General features: G+C 39.1%; 1 protein-coding gene across 1 annotated transcript; it reads left to right on the top strand.

The window, feature by feature from the left end:
• Positions 1–7,877: 7,877 nt before the first annotated feature.
• Positions 7,878–8,390, top strand: LOC139742514 (peptidyl-prolyl cis-trans isomerase B-like). Its single transcript, XM_071653046.1, has one exon. The coding sequence runs from the start codon at positions 7,878–7,880 to the stop codon at positions 8,388–8,390; it is 513 nt and encodes a 170-aa protein (XP_071509147.1).
• The last annotated feature ends 5,707 nt before the right edge of the window (positions 8,391–14,097 follow it).

The following is a 14,097-nucleotide window of genomic DNA, read 5'->3' as shown; positions in this document are numbered from 1 at the left end:
AGCTGATCTACTCGTTCCTTTTCCTTTTTCCTCTTTCCTTTGATTGCCAGACGATAAACGGCCATCATCTGCCAATCGCAAATCCAGTACCCCGGCTTTAGAAACTATAGAAGGTATGTTCATTTTGTTTCATCGGTTTGAATAATCGAATCAATGAATGAATGAACTTTATTACGCAATGCGATAATGATCATTGCACACGTTTACAATCATATTCAGTAACATGGAAAAGTAAGGATAGGAACCAGAAAATAGAATGAATGCTGGTAAAGTCTGGTCACTTGATTATTCGGCAGTTGGAAGCGCTAAAACGATTTAAGAGTATATTTCCATTGTTTATATAACATGTTAGTTTTTATTTCAACCTAACAATGGGCTAGGGTACACTAGAGCTCCGACAAGACTAGGAACGGTTGCGAAAGCAAAATGATGACATTTTGGCATTCTTTCCGCGTCAGACGCGGAAAAGGTGTTCGAATAAGGTTGTCTTAGGACATTACTAGGAATCTTACTAGGAAAATACGAGTGTCCTATAGGAATCACTCAGGAAGGGCTTATAAGACCTGAAATGCTGCGGGAAATTGTGATCGTAGCAGGATAGCTCAGACACATCTTGGATCACACTGGAAGTAGCAAAATCATGGACTGGGACAATCAGTATGACTCTCTGACAAGCATTATACGCAGGTAATAATGAGGAAATAACGCAAAGTTACAGATTCCTCGCCAAATTTTAATAGTCTTCCTTCCCCATCCCCCCCCCCCCGTCTCATATGCCTGCTGGCAGTTGTGCCATGTTTATCCACTTCCTCATCATCCTCATCATCATCCTCCTCATCCTTGGCACTGCTATTAGCTCTCCGACGATTCAGGCATCAGGGCATCACCCACCTCCACGGCACCGCCTCGCTCTGAGTCAGTATTGCTGGGCTATCAATGCTACCTATACTATGTCTCAGTAGTGAATGTATAGGTGTATAGATTAAGTGACTGATATTTGACCTTGCAACATTAAACCACCGAATAGTCACCTGAAATGGATTTTTAGTTCGGGCAGAAAGAGCAGACTTTAATATTTGAAATGATGTAGGGCATGAGTCAGTACAAGTGAATTTTCCTAACTAGTTTAAACAATGGAAAGAAAATATACATTCTGGAAAAGTGTTTATTTACTGACAAAAACGGCTTTGGGTTTTAGGGTCTATTCAAGTGCTTAAAATCACTGTGCTGTGCTATGTGAAATAGATGAACGGAACAAACAACAGGATGTAAAACCCTGTACGTATAGCAAACACAACGAAGACATTATCAGATAGAATTACATACTTAATAATACTATTTGAGAAATTTTATTAGGCACAATGACTTATATCAACTAAAACGCAGTAGCACTATCGTTTTAAATGTCAATTATCAGAGCTGCGGAGTATGTGAAGGATTTTGAAGAAATGAAAAAGGGATCTCTAATACATACCTCATTACATTATTCTACAAAAAGTATTCTTGATAAACTGAAAAAAAAAATCATATTTGTTTTATCATCCCAAACGTAAAAATTGTGTATAAAAAGAATTGCTTTTTCATAAAATATAAAAAGAAAACAAACTGGAGATTGAGTATATAAGGTTTCCCCATTACAACTATTATGACGTGCTACTATATATTTGTTTTTTGATGCAAGGTCACATAATCATGAATCTAACGGATGGAACGGAAAGAAACTCAGCAGGAGCTGAGGCCATCAGCTTCCTCTCCCTCCTAGAAACGATTTCAATTAACAATGCAATAGTGTAGGAATAGATGGGTGCTTCTCGGCTAAAATTTGCTGTAGGAGCAAAATGTGAAGTAATCATGGCCCTAAAATGTTTTTCTTATGATTTCCTTTTTTATTATGTGACAAAAGCATAAAACAAATAATAGAGACAATGGAGAAAAACAGTATTTTCCAGAGATTGCCCTTCTGTTTTGTGTCATTTTTATTACTTCGCCCAAGTCATGCCTGTAATATTATTTTTTCTTAATCATAACGTCAATCTGCAAGAATCAAATTTCGTTATTATGGAGATATGAAATGAGACAACTATTGACCTATCCCAAACTAACACACCAAGGTCTCATTATATATTTCTCTATGTCGTTATGAATAGCACCACCATGTGGTGACCTGCAGAAATTTGAACCATAACAAATAATGAGAATCGACTTGCTTATCCTTTGCGGCAAATATGAAAATGATTGGCCTATAATAAGACATTATACTTGAAAAAAAACCATTCTTTTAGCATATTTCGTATATATTTCTTTATATTTTGGTAAAAAGCGCCCTCCATGAGTGATCATGACAAAATTCAATGCCGTGTAGAATTTGAGTTCCTCTACACATGTGCCAAATAAAAACGATGATACATCAAACATGAACAAAATTATATGGGGGCACATGACTGGGAAGGGTAAAAACAGCTTGGGCTTTATGGGATTAAGGTGGTTGTTTGGGCCAGAGCCAGTATTCTATAAAGTGCCGAACTTGAAATGACCACGACAGTATCGTGCAAAGATCAAACACTCTCAGAGGTGAATATAGAGCAGTGGCGGATCCAGAGTGGGGCGCAACCGGCGCACGCCCCCTTTATTTTTCGTTAAAAACAAAAGAAATAAAAAGAAAAATTGAAATGAAACCCGGAAGTGGCACCAGAAATAATAGTCGAGCTCCCCCTTTACAGAATACCTGGATCCGCTACTGTAGAGATGAAAGACTACAAAGTGAGGCGCCAATCTTTCTATCACCAGAAGGTGTGGTTTGCGCCCATAAATAAATGGACAAATGAAAGTAGAAAGAGACAGAATTCTGCAACGATAAAGCTTCATGTATTTGAAATGATTTTGTGCCCACGAGATAGGATTAACAGCGCCACATATAAGCCCATCGAGAGTGTGTAATTGTACAGGGTGTCCCGATAATGGCACAAAGACTTTATGAGTGATGGGTAAGTGGATCTGCTTTATTGTAACGGGTGTTAGACTGCTACAGCTCCAGTTGCTCCCCCCTCCCGTTGGAATTTCCAAGACCTTTATTTGTACTTGCGTGTATGAGCATTATGTGCAAAAATCAACAAAATTCAACAAAAATGTTTACCAGATCTTCCCACTTCAATTCCAACTAGAAATGTCGCTCTGGCGACTGGTATGCCTCCGCCATAATGCATGATTTTCCCAATAGGTCTAGATAGTACATGTGGACAATGTGTGATTACATTTTCACAAAATTGGCAAAATATTGAAATGACAAGTTTGTCACAAATGTGTTGAATGTTCACCTTCCTTGACCTAGGTTTAATTGGATGAATAGGAGAGCATGTATCTAGGGATTTAAGGACTTTAACTTGACTTTGCCCCATTCATACATTTAGGCATTGAGTAATTTTCAAGGTACAGGTGTGGAGAAAACGTGCAATTTCTGAATTGAATAGTAAATTGTTACCATTTTCATCTGGCCCTTGACCCTAAAATTCAAAAGATAATCACTTTCAGGTAGAACATGAATAATATGTACTAAGTTTCAAGATAACTTTAGCCACTTCCGAGATATGGAGGAAAAAGTTAATTCAGCACTTTCACTTGATCTTTGACCTTTTGACCTTTGAGGCAAAAAAAGAAGAAAAAAAAAATTTCCAGAGAATGTCTATTAGGTTACACATGCATACACCAAGTGTAAAAAAAAAAACCCTGCTGGCATTGCATAAATATGAGGGAAATAGTAAAATTTTGAAGTGTTGCACTTGACCTTTGACCCCTGACCTTTGACCCCATGAACTCTACATTCTCTAGATAATCACTTCCAGTCAGTACATGTATATACTATGTTCCATGAAGATACCTTGAACAATTTTCCAAGGTACGGAGAAAAAAAAGAAGTTTTAATATTTCTACTTGACCTTTTGACCTTTGACCTTTGACCTCATGACCCAAACTTTCACCAGAGAATCTTAATTGGGTAATACATGTATACACTAAGTTTCAAGAAAATATCTTCAGACGTTCAATAGATATGGTGGAAATAGTGAAATTTTATGTATTTGACCCTTACCTTTTGACCTTTGACCTTTGACCTCATGACCCAAACTTTCACCAGAGAATATCAATTGGGTAATACATGTATACACTAAGTTTCAAGAAAATATCTTTAGGCATTCAATAGATATGGTGGAAATAGTGAAATTTGATGTATTTGACCCTGACCTTTTGACCTTTGACCTTTGACCTCATGACCCAAACTTTCACCAGAGAATCTTAATTGGGTAATACATGTATACACTAAGTTTCAAGAAAATATCTTCAGGCATTCAGTAGATATGAAGGAAATAGTGAAATTTTATGTATTTGACCTTGACCTTTTGACCTTTGACCTTGAGCATGTGCACCCAAAAGTTGATAGGCACAACTTCACCCCCTAATACACATACATGCCAAGTTTCATTAGGATACCTCAACAGGTTTTGATAGTTACCTTGTCCACAAAATTCATTACGGACGGACGGAAGGACGGACGGACGGACGGACGGACGGAAGGACGGACGGACGGAAGGACGGACGGACGGAAGGACGGACGGACGGACAACCCGAAAACATAATGCCTCCGGCACCACTTCGTGGCGGAGGCATAAAAATGCAAAAGCAGCCTGGGAGTGTGTTTACTCTCCAACCATTTTAGCCGTTCTTGCTCCCTTTAAAAAAAACAAACAAACATACGAGCAAACAAACAAAAACGAACAAAACGAAACCAAAATGATATATGAGTACGGCAGTGCTAATTATAGTATAGTGGAATCTTCGAAAAAAAAAGTTATTTTGACTGTTGGAGCCATTGTAGGATTAATGTCCATTTCTATTTCTTTCTTTTTTTCCCCTTAGGTATATCTACTTAAAATTGAGATTTATTTTTTTTTTTTCATAGCTGTACCGTCCCTTCCGGCAGAACATACGCTTATTCAGAAAAATAAAAGTAACAGATAACGAAATGATGTGCATATTCAGACCGGCCTACACCTAGACTACCACACCTGCATTGCTGTGATATAAAATGTTTTCGTGATCTGAATTTCACACATGATAGTTACAGAAATGATTTCAAAGTATTGGTTGTCTGAAACTTCTTAGCAGTCGGGTAGATGCCTAGTACTTTAAGGCATAATTTACCATTTGCAGATGAAACGAAAACTGAGCATTAGTACTTTCAAATAGTCCTAAGATTATGAGTAAGGGATAGAAACAACCACTGTAAAAATTTGAGTGTGTAAAATTTGTGTAAAGTATTGTTAAGTATACAAAATGGGAACAAGAGATATAATAAAAATGTTTCCAGACTAAACCGTCTACAGTTACGGTTTATTGAGAAAAATACCGATATCTCCTTATATCTATCAGCTGTCTATTGCAAAAAATGTTATATGGTAGGATGTTTGGTACAACATACATACGCAGACATCAAATTATATGATATCTTTAACATTTTTAAAATCACTGCTCCTACAGGTAAACAGGACCTTTAACTCTCAAGCGAGAGAGAAACAAAAAAAAAAACACCTCTTATTCGTTCATATATCTTCTAGCTAGAAACGGGGTATACCTATCAAAATTAGCACAACGTCATTATCAAAGACCTAAACTTGAAGGCAAACATCATTCAGGGAGGTGCTAGAGAAGGAGATGCAACTCCTGCTCTCCTTTGAAGTCATGCGCGGCACCGCCGAGAAGTTATGCGCTTAACTACTGGTGGAAATCAGGTGCTTTGACAAAAGAGAGCATCAATAATCAGGACTAGCGCTCTAACATCTAGAAATACTTGCCCCAACTGCAATTCGCTCTCTCTTTTAATGTGATGGCAACAATGGATTTGTGTACCTTGAATTGGAGCAGCGAATCAAAATGCAGTGTAAAACTGACATTTTAACAGCAAATAGTTCAAAAGCACGCTGGAACACGCTTCAGCGGAAAACTTTAGTTGAAAGATCAAAATATCCTAGATTAAAAGATAGAAAAACTAACATGCGGAAATGTGCGCATTATAGAAAAAATTAGGTTTTTAAGAGGGCCTAAGTTTCATTTCATTTCGATTTGCGCATTACGAAGAAACTAGAAACACGTGTTTATAATATTGAATTCTTTCCTAAACTATTCTAAATCAATTCGAGTATTTCATTTAAAATCTTACGGTGAAATAATAAAGCTTGTAATTCAACGAAAGGTGAAATGCGTTCTTCGTCTCCGAACTTCATCTTGCAACTAGAGCGGTGGCGAGCATGACTTCAAAGCGTAGTGGAATGCTAGACATCCAATTGTAACGCCTTGAACCCAAACATGTGTTTGCATGAATTACGAAGAGTTTCCACTTCGTCTCTGTAACACCTCCCTGCATCATTCTTGACTTTTTTTTGAGGGGGTCTATGTAGAGTACAATGATCATACGAAAAAAAAAAAAACATGGTGACATTGTCGCTTCCGGTATTGAGAGATTATGACCCAGCTAATCCACAGCTGTACAAAAAACAAACATACTTGTAGTTGTATACAACTGTATAATCATGTATGTAATCAAGCGCATACCACGCAGTTTAAAATGCGATGGGTCCCATAACAGCTGCTTGTAAGCACTACATCGTCATCATTAGGCGTTTTCACATCAGCCCGATAAAAATCTAAGCTCGAGATATTTTCCAATTTCCCAAGTCAGAAAATAGCGCGCTATTTCGAAACATCGGGCTGATGTGAAAACGCCTATTGGTATCAGTATAAATCGCTATAAATATTATCTGAAAATGGGGTTCAGTTCTGCTTTTAACTTCCAGCTTTGGCAGATATCTAAGCCCCCAGACAGTGCTACTGCCACAACTTGTCTTTGGGGTTTATTGTCGCTATACGGATCCAAAGATTGAAATTTTGCGACGTTGATTCAAGGTGATTTTTGTTCGAATCACGTGAAAAAAAGAAGAAAATAAAATGATATTTGTTCTCCAAAAGAAAAAAATGACACAGCTGATAGAAATCTTATTTCAAGTAATAAGAAATAAATTTGGTGGACATTCTGAGTCAAATCAATAGTGTTAAGGTCAGTAACTTGTCCTGCATACTGGTTACACTTCATAGTCAGGGTCAATGTCCTAATTCTTATCAGTATTCTCCCACACATATATCGTGTACAGATCGAATATCCTTTGTCCTAAAGTCATAAAGTGGAGGGCTTAGTTAGCCCCTATATCTTAATTGAACCAAGACACACACTTATAAGCTTAGTGTTGGTGCCTAGAATAAAGCAGTAATTGTAGCCCTTTTCTCATCTACTATACTGACCATGCAAGAACCTATCCTTTGTCCTCCCCTAGTAGCTAGACGTTTGATGTCACCCCTTTGTAATAGTCTCAACTTTATGTCTCTTTGTCCTATTGTTGTAGCCATGCCTCCCTCCAATTACCACCCTATTGCCCGATTGTACCTGTATTAGTTTCTCATTTAATCCCAAGCTTCTATGATGGAAGTAGCCAACTGGTTAATTGTTTGTATACTTGGCTGGCAATGATGCCAAGCTAAAACTCCTGTTTGGGAGTCAGTCTGGATTTGGTCCTCCTGAAGTCAAGACGCCAATAAATGTTCTCTCCGTTAATGCAATGATTCTATGTTGGTGTGATTGATTCATTGACTCTTGTTTGAAACGTAACACTGGTGGCAGCGGTGGGATCCAAACTTATACATGCCATCGAAACGCTACCACTTTCGTCGTTGAAATGCCACAAAATTAAAGACGTTGGATATGCACTGCCAACAACCTGCAAACAAGATGGACCACAAGGCAAAGGCTGGCGACTTCTGTGTGCTGTAAAGTCTGCATGACAACCGTCACCACAAGGACAATGAAGGTCATTACTCTTCTGTTGTTGGCATCAGTAGCTCTGGTCTACTTTGTTACATCATCAGATGTCAAAACAGGGATCGAATCATCGGTAGTTACAGTGATCACTGAAAATGGTTTCTTTTACCCCGTGACCAGCGACAAGGAAGTGAGGAGAAATGTTTCTGATTTGCTTCTGAAATCGATGTCAAAGCCAACAAAGAACTTTGCTGCATTTGCAATTCATTTGAAAGTATGCGGATACCAAGGTAGCAAGTTCCATCTCGTCATGATCCAGGGCGGGGACTTTCCTCGTGGAGATGACACTGGAGGCAAGATGACACAGATGACGACAGGACTGATGATGACAACTTTAAAGCCAAACTACCATGGACCTGGCTGGATGAGCATGACAAACGTTGGCAGGAACGTGAGCGGATTGCTGTTCTCCATGAGTAAGAGCACGACCATCGAGACATCTTGGCTGGACGGGAAGCACATCGTTTGGTAGATCAACCCAGCACATACAATATCACCATGACAACGAAGAGACTTTGACCACACCACAACATGAGTGCACTGATTGACGAATTAGTTTTTCTCCTTTCCGGTACGTTTCTCATTACTACACATGCTCTTTGGCTTTGTAATTTGTAGTTAATTTCATTATTTAAAGATATTGGTGAAATTAAGTTAGTTTCACAACTGTTTTTTGTTGTTGAAAGTAATGCGTTATGTTTCGATATGGCTGTAGAGAAAGCGTGCAAAACGAGAAATGTGTGATGGAATTTTGCTATTGGCATGAAAATGAAGACGACAGATGAAATTGAAACCCTGGGGTTGTCAATCAGATAGTGAGTGAAGGTGCCTAGATGTCATGAATTGTAGAGATAATTCAGTAATGTGCATTGCTGTTCGTATTAATATGGGTGTTTTTACTGGTGAATTGCCCTGCAACTATACAAAGTTGCCTTAGCTGAAATTTTCAGGCAGCAATGATCCAACTTGTAATAGCACACGTATGTGAATAAAGCTACAGTTTATCGAAAACATAACAAGAGGATTTCTCCGCAGGGTCGCTGGTAGTTAAAAATATCATTTCATAGATACAGTTGTACCAATAAACCGTATGGAAAATTATGACAGCATGTTATCTTTCCTGGCTTGGCATACCAGTGATTAGGTGAACTTTTATACATGTGTGATAGAATTTAGTTGGATATGTCAAGTGAATGCAATTACAGTACCCCTTTAGTTGAGTTGACTAGTTGTGTACAAATAATACATGCCAGTGTTGTAGAGGTTAAGCTCCAAGGTTTGTAGAGTGTACAAACTTGTGTTGAGGCTAAGGAACGATCTGCCCTGCATCTATACAAAGATGCCTTAGCCGGATATATCCGGGCCGCAGAGAAATTCCTGTAGAGTTTTGCATGTAGTTGTTTCATAGAATGTTGAAGTAGACTAAGGGTATCAAGTTTTGCGTCACCACTTGTCACCCAATTTAGGTTTTACACTGTGATGAATTGTTCAGTTGATGCTGGTATTTAATTTACAAAGGATCCAAGTTTCACATCAGGGTTTGTTGTCTCTGTTTATTCCATTCCTCACTCTAGTTTTCTATTTTATTTCATTACACTCAGAGACCAGAATGTTTACACCCATGCATTATGAACAGGAATTGGTGTAGTACCCATGCTCTTATGTTGCAAAAGGTTCTAAAATGAATTAATATCCTACAGTATTCTGTTCTTAACTCCTGTTCGTGGTTAACCTTTAATTTTCTTGTCAATGCCGACCATTGTATGTACACTGTACATGTCGTTTTACTCTCGATCTCAATGTGTTTACAACGTAGCATCTCTTCCGTTTAATATTTTACCTCGAATGAGGATACTGTCCGTTCTTCTCTTTCTTCTCTTACATATTGTCTTACTTCTTCGTTATCTTTTCTTCTGCAATGTTTCATTCTTTCTACAAAACTTAGATTGTCGAAGCTTCAATAACCAATGTCTTTATTTTGATTTTCAATGTGCATGTTATAGTGTAATTGTGTAATGTAAGATTAAAGGTAAGTGCTATTTGTTGATAGATGAACGTATAGAGTGAAAAATGTAAACACTGTAAATTTGGGTTGTTATTTCTGTTACATGCCGTTTGTTTGTGTCATTACTTTTTGCACATGTACATGATTATACATCGCTGTCAGTTGTAATATATTTTTTGAGTGTTTTGTGATGGGTTCACTATTTGGGAGTTATGAAATATTTGGACTATTTATTAATTATAGTTTGGATAAATGTGACAACCTCTCTAACACCTTGTACAAAATCTTCACTAACATTTTGTTACACCTCCTGATTCTGTTTCTCTCTTCTCTTTCTGTAAAGTGTCTTCTCTCTCTCTGTCTTTCCATGTCATGTATCCATACTGCTACATTCACCCTGTGGTAGGTTGTGTATTGAGGACAATACCTCTTTTCAAAAGGGGGGAGTAGTGTTAAGGTCAGTAACTTGTCCTGCATACTGGTTACACTTCATAGTCAGGGTCAATGTCCTAATTCTTATCAGTATTCTCCCACACATATATCGTGTACAGATCGAATATCCTTTGTCCTAAAGTCATAAAGTGGAGGGCTTAGTTAGCCCCTATATCTTAATTGAACCAAGACACACACTTATAAGCTTAGTGTTGGTGCCTAGAATAAAGCAGTAATTGTAGCCCTTTTCTCATCTACTATACTGACCATGCAAGAACCTATCCTTTGTCCTCCCCTAGTAGCTAGACGTTTGATGTCACCCCTTTGTAATAGTCTCAACTTTATGTCTCTTTGTCCTATTGTTGTAGCCATGCCTCCCTCCAATTACCACCCTATTGCCCGATTGTACCTGTATTAGTTTCTCATTTAATCCCAAGCTTCTATGATGGAAGTAGCCAACTGGTTAATTGTTTGTATACTTGGCTGGCAATGATGCCAAGCTAAAACTCCTGTTTGGGAGTCAGTCTGGATTTGGTCCTCCTGAAGTCAAGACGCCAATAAATGTTCTCTCCGTTAATGCAATGATTCTATGTTGGTGTGATTGATTCATTGACTCTTGTTTGAAACGTAACAATATGTTTCTTTTTCTTCTTTCACGCAGAAAATTGCGAAAATCCTCAAAAAGTGCTAACAACTAGACGCTCATGGTCAGGTATGTCAATAACTTTTCAAACCACATTGCCAGTGGACAGAGTAATGTCAAGTCCCCGTGACATCATTTTTCAAGCCAATTCCTACATCGTGACAGACCGAAGGAAGAATTGTGTGGTTAGAATTGTTCCCGATGGGAGCATTCACCAACTGTGCTGGGGGAGAGACGGACTGCCAGCCGCAGCTTCAGAAATGCAACCTTACGGAATCGTCGCACTTTCGATGACCGAGCTCATTTTCCTCTTCACAGATTACAAAAATGGATGCATTCTTCGGTACAACAAACAGAAGGATATGTGTCATATTTGGAATACTGGAAAGTCAGAGCTTAGAAAACCAACCGGTATTTGCTGTGATAGACATGGTAAAGTTTATGTAGCAGATGAGCACGACGGACGTATTCATGTTTTTGATGAAAATGGGAAACATGAGCGAGAATTCAGCGACCGGTTTCTTAAAAAACCTGGACTTATGGCCATAAATTCTCTTGATAGATTATACATTACTGACGAAGCAACAGGGATATATGTTTTCGATCTCAATGGATATTTCATAACTAAAGTGCGACCGGTAAATCGGCGGTCCTGTCAGGGTGTCACCTTTGATGAAAAGAACAACGTCTTCGTTACTTCAAGAACATCTAGTTTAATCAATCCAAGGAAGGAATTGGTTCAGGTTTTTGACAGCAAGGATCATAAACCTGTCGCACAGGTTGGTGAACCTCGTGGCTTTGATAAGATCAGGGGACTTTGCATTGGCCAAAATAACAAAACATTGGCAGTGGTTGATGGGGGAAACAAGAGTATCGCCATCTATGAAATAAGCTACACATCTCCGAATGTTTAGTTCGTGGAGGCTTCACACATTTCCAGCTACCGCTGGCGGTCTCTTGCGTGCGATTATCTCTCTTATTCACTGGAAAAATACCTACACTATTATATCCATCTTATTTGAATGTTTTGTATTATGTTCATTACACAATGCTAGTGCTTATGCATTTTTATTTTGTATAATGATTTGGTGTCATTTAATCATTGCATTTGTTATTCTTTGTATCTTTGAAAAATGTGTTGAATTTGTGTTTGATTGAATTTAGAAATAAACCGAACCAAACCAAACTTTACATCCGGACAATACCTATAGGTGAAATCAAACGTTGGGTAAAATCGAAACAACCAAACATCAGAAAAGAAAAGGAAAGAAGAAACCAAAACTCCAGCACTTCTCCAAGCTCAGAACGACTCGATAAATGAGTGAAATCAAATAAGGGGAAACATTTAAGTCTCGGACGATAGATAATAGTATATAAGAACAGTGATATCAGTAGATATCAAATGGAATACGTCGAGAATCGCGAGATGATGACGTCATGATGCCATTTATGTCTATATCTTTTTTTCTGTTGCCTTTCACAAACAAAATTTTACTGTATTTTGTTTTGAATTCAAAACATGTAAAGCATTTACATTTAAAACATCTTTTAAAATTATATTACCTAGGGCCTATGTCCAATTAATGGCCACGGATCGATTTTTAATGAGCTTGTGGAGATGGAAGGGGTAGGGTGCAGAGGTGGGGAAGGGAGAGATTGATAAAAGATGTATGGTGCATTTAGATGGGTATAGGTCAAGGGTCAATGGTACACGCTAAAGAAATATCCTTAAGTTTGCACCTTTACCAATGTCACTCTGGGAGCACCTTTAAAGATGCAACTCTGCACCTTTCTGGTCTTGAAGGTGCTCCCAGTGTGACACTGGTAAACTTGCAAAGTTGAAGCTGTATTATTTCTTACAGTGTATTTTAATCCTTATCATATTAGGTGATTTTAATGAAATACATGATTATTGCAGGCTTTGAATGGCAAGTCACTTTATTTTTTTTTCTCACATCGTTGTGGATTATTGACTTGCGCACTCGTTAGAATATCATTAGAAGGATGTCCAAACATCTTACTTGATTCTCAATCTATTCTTCCTTACCACTCTCTCTGTTCCTTTCTCTACCGTCTCCACTAGTGCAACTTCAACTTCTAGCCCATTACTGTCTCCCACTCTTCACTTTTTGCCCTCCTTACAACCCCATCTGTCACTTCCCTCTTCAAATCTCCTCTTTCTAGGCTCTTCTGCCAAACAACCATTCGGTTAAGGACTACATACACGAGGTGTCACCGCAAATCTTTCTCCCTCATGAGTTCTCATTATTTCATACTTACGACCATCTTACGATCTTTTTTTTAAGACCGTGTCACACCTTTCCGGGCAATCTACGCTGGTTTGTTGAGAGTAGGGATTTTCCAGCATGCAGGGAATTTTCTGCGGACGGACAAGAATGTTGCCTGCGAGGTGCTGCTGCTCATAGGGCCTCCTACTGGCGTTCTGCGTGGACCCCTCCGGCCAACCCCGCGACTCACCCGGAAAAAGTTGTGGTCAAGCTCAAAACTTGGCTGCGGTTAAATGGGACTTGCGTGAGCACCTCCGCGCAACTACAGGCGAGATACGCGCAAGGTACTGTCAGGCGCGGACCAACTGCGAAGAGCTCTGGGTAGCAAATTTGCTTCCCCGCAAGTCAAGCCGCAAAACTTCCCTAGATACGGTATGACAAGGCCTTAAGCATGCTCAAAACTTGTTCTGAGTGAATCGTGAGGGTTCGCTTGCAGAGGTATACGCAGAACACCAGTAGGAGACCCTTTCCGGCAGCACCTCTCAGGCAACTCCAACGTAGGTACTTCTCAGTACCTGAAATCTTTGAAGGCTTCCGTGGTGGTAGAACGTTGGGTGGTAGACGGCTTCACGGTGCACCACGTCTCCATTCTGGAGTAAGTGAGTGGCCCTGAAAAGGGCCTACCCAAATGGGTAGGCCCTTTTCGTGTGACACGACCTTTACATGGCTGCGGGTGAGATACGTGATAGGTACTATTATGTGCGGGTCATCTGCGGGTACCTCCGGGTAGTAAGAATGTTCTTCGCAAGTTGCACCCAAGGCTTGCCCGGAAAGGTGTGACACGGCCTTGAAAGTGGTACGTGCAGCTCAT

This window comes from Diadema antillarum, unplaced genomic scaffold, assembly GCF_040938485.1.
Source record: "Diadema antillarum isolate AM-2024a unplaced genomic scaffold, OU_Dant_1.0 seq00001004_RagTag, whole genome shotgun sequence".
NCBI lineage: Eukaryota > Metazoa > Echinodermata > Echinoidea > Diadematoida > Diadematidae > Diadema > Diadema antillarum.
Note: the sequence above shows the minus strand (reverse complement) of the source record. Positions and strands in the feature narration are given on the sequence as shown.

Excerpts from the sequence above, each read along its gene's own strand:
- LOC139742514 (XM_071653046.1), top strand. The coding sequence starts at position 7,878 with ATGACAACCGTCACCACAAGGACAATGAAGGTCATTACTCTTCTGTTG.